The 8,487-nt window shown below is 53.2% G+C and overlaps 2 protein-coding genes across 2 annotated transcripts in view; one reads left to right on the top strand and one right to left on the bottom strand.

Moving 5' to 3' along the window:
* LOC128274455 (lysosomal alpha-mannosidase-like) overlaps positions 1 to 2,165 on the top strand; it is a 55,120-nt gene extending 52,955 nt beyond the window's left edge. The window contains exons 6-7 of the mRNA XM_053012668.1: positions 18 to 1,599; positions 1,667 to 2,165. Of these exons, the coding sequence (XP_052868628.1) occupies positions 18 to 1,599; positions 1,667 to 2,098 (2,014 nt within the window). The 3' untranslated portion in view covers positions 2,099 to 2,165. The remainder of the gene's footprint in view (positions 1 to 17; positions 1,600 to 1,666) is intronic.
* A 161-nt stretch (positions 2,166 to 2,326) lies between these two features.
* Positions 2,327 to 7,929, bottom strand: LOC128270609 (cGMP-dependent protein kinase, isozyme 1-like). Its single transcript, XM_053008020.1, has 11 exons — positions 6,526 to 7,929; positions 6,133 to 6,348; positions 5,703 to 6,067; positions 5,339 to 5,619; positions 5,087 to 5,256; positions 3,923 to 4,025; positions 3,551 to 3,814; positions 3,027 to 3,478; positions 2,799 to 2,962; positions 2,547 to 2,732; positions 2,327 to 2,489 (listed from the first exon to the last, which is right to left on the bottom strand). The coding sequence occupies exons 1-11, from the start codon at positions 7,927 to 7,929 to the stop codon at positions 2,327 to 2,329; spliced, it is 3,768 nt and encodes a 1,255-aa protein (XP_052863980.1).
* Positions 7,930 to 8,487: the final 558 nt, after the last annotated feature.

Below are 8,487 nucleotides of genomic sequence, written 5' to 3'. Positions count from 1 at the left end.
AAGCGCTACGAGCGGGTCGGAAATCACCTGCTGCAAGTGTGCAAACAGCTTACCGCACTGGCCCCGTCTCGGGAGGAGCACATGGAACCACATCTGACGGTGCTGCGGGAGGCGATGGGTGTGATGCAGCACCACGATGCCATCACCGGGACCGAAAAGCAACACGTGTCCGACGACTATACGCGTATGATGCACCGAGCGCTCGGTGCTTGCGAAGTTAACACCCAGGCAGCACTGAATCAAATCGTCGATCCGCAATTCCGTCGACTTCGGGCGCATCCTCTCGATAGGGAGCCCGCAGCGGCACCGACTTACAAGTTCGCTTTCGAATCCTGTCATCTGCTGAATGTAAGCAAATGTGAACTGACGGAGTCGAAGGACAGCTTCACCGTTACGCTGTACAATCCGCTCGCCCATGCTGGCCATCAGTATGTGCGCGTTCCGATCACGGGCACCCGATACGTCGTGCGGGACTATCGCAACGTGGAGGTTCCATCGCAGCTGGTACCGATTCCGGACCCGGTACAGAGCATCAGTTACCGGTTCAGCAACGCAACGGCGGAACTGGTGTTTCTTGCCAACGAGCTACCTCCACTGGGCTTCAAATCATACTTTGTGACCCGCGCACTGGACTCGGTGGACGATTTTGTCCACCAACCGGCGCCAGTACCACCGACCCCGGAGGAACCCGGGTCCGTCGCAGCGACTGTCAATCAGTGGCAGCAGGAGGAGGTAACGATCGGTAACAAAAACCTTGAGATCAGCTTCGATAGCAGCGGCTTCCTGAGCTCGATCACCATCGATGGAGTCACGAACCGGCTCCGCCAGTCGTTCGTGTATTACGAGGGAGCTCTCGGCAATAATGAGGAGTACCGGAACCGATCATCGGGGGCGTACATCTTCCGCCCGAACGGGACCGAGAAAAGTGTCACCGAAACCGTGCAGCTAACGGTGGTGAAGGGACCGACCGTGCAGGAGGTACACCAGGTGTTTAACGATTGGATCAGCCAGGTCGTCCGAGTGTACGCCGATGAGAATCACATCGAGTTCGAGTGGATGGTTGGTCCGATTCCGGTCGACGATGGCATTGGGAAGGAGATTGTGTCGCGATTCTATACCGCCACCCAGTCCAACGGTGTCTTCTGGACCGACTCGAACGGGCGTGAAATGATGAAGCGCGTGCGCAACCACCGAGATACCTGGAATCTGAACCTGCTGGAGAAGGTGTCCGGCAACTATTACCCCGTAACGGCCCGGATTGCGCTCGAAGATCCAAACCTTCGACTGGCGGTGTTGAACGATCGGGCACAGGGTGGCTCTAGCTTGGAGGATGGTTCGCTTGAGCTGATGGTGCATCGCCGGTTGCTCCACGACGATGCGTTCGGTGTGGGCGAAGCGTTGGACGAAAAAGAGTTCGGTAAGGGGATGGTGGCGCGCGGCAAGCATTGGGTCATATTTGGTCCCAGAACCGCCACCAGCCCTACACTCGAGGCTCGGGAGCGATTCCTGCAGAACCAGGTGCTGCTGCCGAATTGGCTGTTTTTCAGCGACGTGAGCGACTTCAACTACGAAGACTGGCAGAAGCAGTACACCAACATTGTAAGTAGTTCTCTGGAACGTTTCCATCTTCCTTCTCATTTGGCACCATTCCCGTCTCTTTTTTCAGTACTCTGCACTCTCACTGTCACTGCCGTTGAACGTACACCTGCTTACGTTCGAGCCTTGGCACGATAACAGCATTCTAGTTCGCTTCGAGCACCTCCTGGAAGCGGACGAGGATCCACTGTACTCCAAACCGGTGCGTTTCAACGTACAGGACGTGTTCCGTCAGTTTAGCATCGAGCAGGTTCGCGAAACCACGCTTGCTGCCAATCAGCTCAAGGAGGACTCCACAAGGATGAAGTTTAAGCCCGACCCTTCGTACATCGTGTACGGGTCTGACACCGGAAGATCCTCCCGTGTGGACACATCTCGCTCTGCACCGCGGCCGAGAAGTGTTGCCGATACCGGACGAAACATTGCCGATGATGGTTTCGAGATCGTGCTCAACCCGATGCAGATACGAACGTTTATCTTTCAGCTAGAGTACCGGCCATAGACCAGAGAGACTGCAAACGTAGCAATAAGTTCTTTCTGTTTTTCTCTGTAGTAAAATAGAATGCATTTGAAACCGAACTAGGTATCCGTTTTTGTTGTTGCGGTTGTTTTTATATAACTGACGGTCGCTCGATGATGGCAGCCACCATATTATTATTGCTAGCAGATATTGCAGATTGTTTGTATCACTAACAGACCGATCGAACCGGAGGCCCTGCCGGTGAAGCTCTCAGAAGTCCGCATCCCACCCGGACAGTTCGTCCGGTGGAATGTCCAAGTCTTTCGGAAAGATGTCAAAGTTTGACATATCGAGCGGTCCCTTAAGATTCGGTTGCAAAGGCGATTTGAGCGTAAGTGCGATTAAGCCGTCCCAGTCGAAACCCTGGAACCATCTACAAGAGGAAGGTAAATTAAGCCATGGTAATCGAGCGGAATGACAAGCAGCATACTTGTGCTTCTTGATGTCCTGAACGCCTCCACGCTGATAACCGAGCCGCTCGGAAGGCACATCGCGGCATAGACGTTTGATCAAGCTAACCGCTGCGCGGGACATGTGCTTCGGAAAGCTGACCATGTCGATACCTTTCAAAATAATATTATACGTTTTCATAGGATCGGCCGCTGTAAAAGGAGGTCTGAAAAGGGAAAGCGAATCGTCGAATCATAACCAACTTGTTGAGCCAAGCCTGATGGATGCTCACATTCCGGTCAACAGTTCGTGTATGAGAATTCCCAGTGCCCAGTAGTCGACCGACCGATCGTGGCCCTTGTTCAGGATGATTTCCGGTGCCACGTACTCTGGCGTCCCGCAGAACGTCCACGTTTTGCTGCTGTAGCCGATGAACTTTGAGAATCCAAAATCAACCTACGGGAAACCAAAAGACCAATCAGGAACCGACAATATGAAGGCTGCCCAAAGTCACCCTCACCAGTTTCGCATAGCCACGCGCGTCCAGAAGTAAGTTTTCCGGCTTCAAGTCCCGGTACACGATGCCCCGGGCGTGCAAAAAGTCGAATGCCTGCAGGACGCAGCCCACGATGAATTTTGCCGTCGAGTCTTCGAACGTAACCCGATCGCGCAGAATCGTCCACACTTCACCGCCCATACACGCCTCCAGCAGCATGTAGGCATACTTGGAGTCCTTGTACGTGCGGTAGAGCCGGCAGATGAACGGGCTGTGACAGGCGAGCATAATTTTCCTCTCGCTGTACATGTGCTCCTGTTGCCGGGTGTCGACAATGTGACGCTTCTTCATACACTTCAGCGCATAGACCTGCGTGTTCCCGGCGTGCTCCACCTTAACCAACTCGACGCGCCCGAACCCACCGACTCCAAGCGTTCCGATGACGTCCAGGTCGGCCAAGTTCACGTCCATCAATTCTAGAGACGCATTCCGGGATCACAAGAAGGTCAGCCAATGGGGAAAACGACCCACACTCTCCTCTTCCTTACCCGGCTGGCAGGAACCCAACGAAGGCTGAGTGTTCTCCAGGTTCCGGAATGCGAGCACCCGTTCCTCGTCGCCATAATTTTTCTCCTGGAGTTCGCACAGGTCACCGATGTGTTTGGTGAACGATTCGCGGTCCAGCGTCAGACACTCGACGCCCGGTGACATCGCGATAATGTTGGCCGTCCGCTTGTCCTCCCTAATGAGCGCCTGCTCGCCGAAGTACTCACCCCGCACCAGGATTCGAATTTCTTCATCAACCGCACGGCCTACTCGAACGAGGTGTTGGAAGCGGCAGCAATTTAAGGAAGAAACATAATGAGAGTTGGTTAGCAACAGGGCAAGCAACAGCGTTGTGGCCCGAGGTCCCTACGTACCCGGTAGCCGCTGGGTAACTTTTACCGTTCCCTGGCTAATGAGAAAGAATGTGTCACCGGCAGCCCCTTGGCGGATGATGTACGCTCCGGCGGGATAGAATTCCTGCAACAATGTCACGGCAAAGGTGAATGTGGGTGAGTGTGGGTAAAGTGCCCAGTAGCGGCACGTGATGTAAGTGTAGTAACGGATTTTGAAGCTCGTGCAACTGCACCAACCGAGTATGCACTCGGCTCGGCTTCGGCCATCTTCGATTTTCCACTACGATTGCCCAACGAGTCCCTGCTTCCTTTTCACCAAATGGTGGTAAACCGGATTGTGTAAAAATATGGCTCTAGCTGTCATTACGCTTTTTGGGAAACATTACCTTGTTTTGATATCAGGCAAATGATTTCATGTCGAAATAAATTTAATTTAATTCGCAACTTGTCTTTGACGAAGCTAGACCTTTGCTAGACCGTGCCTAAAAATAACGTTTTGCGGAGATCATTTTTTTCTACTACCTGCCGATAAAAACTGCTACAGAATCGCATCAAATGCTTGTCGAAGCTTGGCTTTTAGAAGATCGCAGTCCTTTAAGCGGTTTAAAAAATGTAAAAATTGCTATTTTTACTTAACAGGGATTCTCGTCTCGTCGTCCCAAAACGGTCAAGGATGCAGAACTACAAAAACTTTTGGACGAAAATGACACACAAATGCAACAACAACTCGCGGATCAGTCAAATGTGTCCCAATACGCCATATCCCTACATCCCGATCTGAATGGCCTGGGAAAGATCCAAAAGATTGGAACATGGGTGCCACATGAACTGAACGAAAAAGGGTAGGAAAACCCAAAATCCAAATGTTAAATTCTGTTCGACAGGTACAAAAGGAAGTCATTTCTCCATCAGATCGTGATTGGGAATGGAAAGTGGATTCCTTTTTGAGAATTCCTACGAGGAAGTCGAAACCGCAAGACTAATTGGTTTACTCCAGAAGACGAAGAATTCTCTCGACGTGGAATCCCCTTTTAACAGAGAGATGGGAGAAATGTATGTCTAGCGATGGCACACTTTGGATTAAAATATAGTTTTGGATTTCATTGCAATAAACATGTGATTTCTTTGAAGAAAATCCGATTTCATTCGTAGATCAGATAATCTAGCCACCCGGCAGCTACTTACCACTTCCAGGACGTCCGCTATTTTCGTCAGTACGTCATTACTGAGGTGCTTCAACAGTGGGACCGATTTGAGGAAATTAACATTCTCCTCGATACGCTGCATGCCCGTCCGCATCATAATCTGCTGGAACACTCTCCGATCCAATACCCATACCCGCGAATCACATAGCACTTTATGGGATTAGACAAAGGTGGACGATAATTGGAGATTATTTTTTTGGAAAAGGATTCACCGGTTGCCCATCGCACCTACCCCTGATCGATGCTGTCCTTGTGCAGTTATAGAGTATCGCCAGCTCTCCAAACGCCCGCCCGGGACCCATCGCTCCGAGGACCTTTCCGTCTTTGATTACCTCGAACTCGCCCGCCGCCGACACGTACAGATGGGAACCGGCGTCACCCGCACGGATCACGTACTCGCCCTTGCGGAACTCCCGGCTGTACATCGAGTCTACAATTTCCCTTATCTGCAGCGAGTCGATATTCTTGAAGAAATCGTTCTCCATGATGGCGTCTTTGATGAGCTGCTTTGCGCTGCGAACGACAGCGAAAACAGAGATAAGATTAGTGTCCGCCAAAACGGTCCGGCCGTCGTGCCGTGCCATGCCATCGCTTACCTGAAATCTTTCTTGTACTTCGGCACCTTGATGTCGCTCGATTGGCTGCCCATCAGGTCACAGCTTTCGCCCGATACGCCTTGTTTCTTCATCGCCTGCAGCGTAATACCCTTAACCGATTTCATCTGATTCAGGGTGAAACTGTTGCCAGACGTACCGAAAAGCTCCGACAAGGGCTGCCCAGCCATGGCGTAGTTCGCCTGTATGCTTGACAGTAGCTCCCGTTCGGCCACACCTCGCGATCCCTTCCCGGAAGTCGGTGTACCGGTTGGGCTCCCAAGTGCTGGCTTTTGGTGCTGTTCCGTTGCGGCTGTAACCACATTCGACTGCTCCAAACTGTTGACCGCTTTTTGCTTTAAAACACTCTACACAAGTTGCAAGGCGTATTAGTTGGGGTCGCAACCCTTAGAGCTGACCACTACTCCGTTACCTTAAGTTTATCGATTTCGCTCCGCAATTTGTCGATCTCTTCATCGCGCGCCCGGAGCAGTCGCCGCAAGCTGTTCAGCTCGTCCTCAAGCGTGTGCTCTCCGCTGACCGTCATCACGCTGCCGTAGGACTGCAGACTGTCGCACTGGCCGGACAAGGACTTGCGGCGGTCTTCGGTCAGAACCTTGCCCCAGAGTTTGACCGAATTTTTCCGTATCTACAACGGTCGAACGAACAGAAGATGATTAAAGCACTTGTGGACGTCGAATTAAATGGCGCGTTAAAGGGGGACGGACGCACTAAAGACGGCCACTTAGCACCTCCGCTTAGGTAGGCATCATCATTGTAACACACAGACCGACCGGTCTCCTATGCTCCACTTCGCTCGACTTACCCGTTCCTTGACCGGTGTGTCGATGTTCGGGACGATCTTGGAGGTTTTGCGCAAAAGCAACGACGACCCGTTACCCATTGGACCGAGTATTCCGGACTGTATCAGGTACTCCTTGGCGGAGTAGTTGAGCTGCGCTGGTATCGGTATCAGCGGCGTAAGAAGGTGCGTCGCTGAACTCGGCGGACTACTGCCCGCTCTACTGCACCGACCGGTACCTGTGGCGACACTGTCGAGCGAAACACTTAGCTTGCTGCCGTTCGGCCGGACGCCTCCGAAATACTCGTTGCCTTTTCGCGCCGGAATACCGCAAACGCTGCTTAGTTTACTGCTGCCCGAGTCAATTAGCACCTCGGCGCGGCTCGGTCCTCGGCCACAGTTGCTAGACGGAACCCTTGACCCATCGGACTTCAGGGAGGTGCCTGCGTGGCCTAGTGGCGCTGACAGATAGCTTGCCAAGGGTGGTGTATTTTCCCAATCTTCATCATCCGTTCGCTCACAAACATCCGCAAGATACTCCTGGGAGGTGGCACTGTCCTCTTCCACCCAGGAACACCCGACGTCGAGGCTGGACGCGTTCGAGGTTCCGTTGGACAGTGACTTCCCGAAGTGCGCGTTCTCTTGGAAGCCCGGGTAACTGGCGCAGTGTCGCTGTTTAAACACAACCCGCGTTAGCGCAGCAGCGTCCGGAGTCGGAGGGCTCACTTTTGGAGGTTCCACCACGGGTTGCGGCGTTGCTGGGACGCTATCGTTCTGGAGCTTCTGGAGCACAAACTCCGGATGGAAGGCGTAGCTCGTTCCGATGGCTGGCGTAGAGTAGCGTTTGGAGCGAACGGCCGTGGCCGTATGCAGTACCTCGTAGCCACCGCAGGTCGTCTGTGCCGCCGTGACCGAGGTCCGTGAGGTGAGCGCTTTTTCCAGGGCGTCTTGGTAGCCCGCTTCTCCGTAGACGGTAGTGGGACTGTCCGGGTGGACGAACGATTGAGGTCGGACTCGTCGAATGTCCTTGTCCGACAGTGAAATTGGACGCTGTTTCTGAGCGGCAGCAGGGTGCTGCTTGGACCGGGAATCGAATACGTTCTCCAGTCTAGACTTGCCACAGTGGCCGGTGGTCACTTTACAGGCACACTGCACGTACAAGCTGCCACAAGTGTTGGACTTCCGAAACCACGCACCACGGTGCGATGCCGGCGAACTCGAGGGTTGAACTGATTCGTCGTTCGTCGGCGCGAGCTGCGGCACCAGCCGGACCCGCTGGTCTCCGTCATCTCTCACCTCCAGCGACCTAACACCCAGTTTCGGTGGTGTGCATGGCAGCGGTTGGGGTATCGAGCCACTGGTGGCCATCGTAGCCACCAGCTTTCGATTATCACCTAGCTGAATATTTTCCCTCTTAATCGTCTCCATTCGCGTCTCCGTGCCCGCCGCCGTTGATTAGTGGCCGGTCGGCGGTCGGTCCGCGTACTGGTTGTTGGGGCTTTTGGCGTTCTACTTTAACCGAACGACCTTGCCGAACGACGATGGGATCGCTCCTTCGAGTAGTGGGCACCCTGCCAGGGTTAATGGGATGCCGTGTTCGTGGCCCGCGCGCCGTGCGGTGGTGCGCTTTGGTGACGCTAGATGACTCGTTTTGATTTCAAAATCCGAAAATTTAACCTAGAAACGAAAAAGGGAACAGTACACGAGTTTTCATTGGTGCGTGTGGTGAATGACGTGGGGCGTTTGGATTTCACTTTCATCCGGTCGTCGTGTCACGTGCCATCTCAAGAATTCATTCGAGGGTACGTTACATTGTTTGTCTGTTTGAGCACTTCCACTGAGAAGTTAATGTTTTTCCGGTGTATCGCTTAAATGGAACACGATGTACCGAACGCTATCCTCCGCCCTGCGGTGATGGAAGCCTCTGACATGCGTCTGAATAGGCGTACAAAAGGCGTATCCGGGCTTGACTCAGACGACGAGTGT

This window comes from Anopheles cruzii, chromosome 3, assembly GCF_943734635.1.
Source record: "Anopheles cruzii chromosome 3, idAnoCruzAS_RS32_06, whole genome shotgun sequence".
NCBI lineage: Eukaryota > Metazoa > Arthropoda > Insecta > Diptera > Culicidae > Anopheles > Anopheles cruzii.
The sequence above is the reverse complement of the archived record's forward strand: the minus strand, read 5'-3'. Positions and strand labels throughout refer to the sequence as shown.

Bases quoted from the DNA above. Each gene is read 5' to 3' on its own strand.
- LOC128270609 (XM_053008020.1), bottom strand. From the start codon at position 7,929: ATGGAGACGATTAAGAGGGAAAATATTCAGCTAGGTGATAATCGAAAG. The intron at 6,068-6,132 runs GTAACGGAGTAG...CAACTTGTGTAG, and splicing joins GCGAAATCGATAAACTTAAG to AGTGTTTTAAAGCAAAAAGC. The intron at 2,733-2,798 runs GTGAGCATCCAT...TTCCCTTTTCAG, and splicing joins CACGAACTGTTGACCGGAAT to ACCTCCTTTTACAGCGGCCG.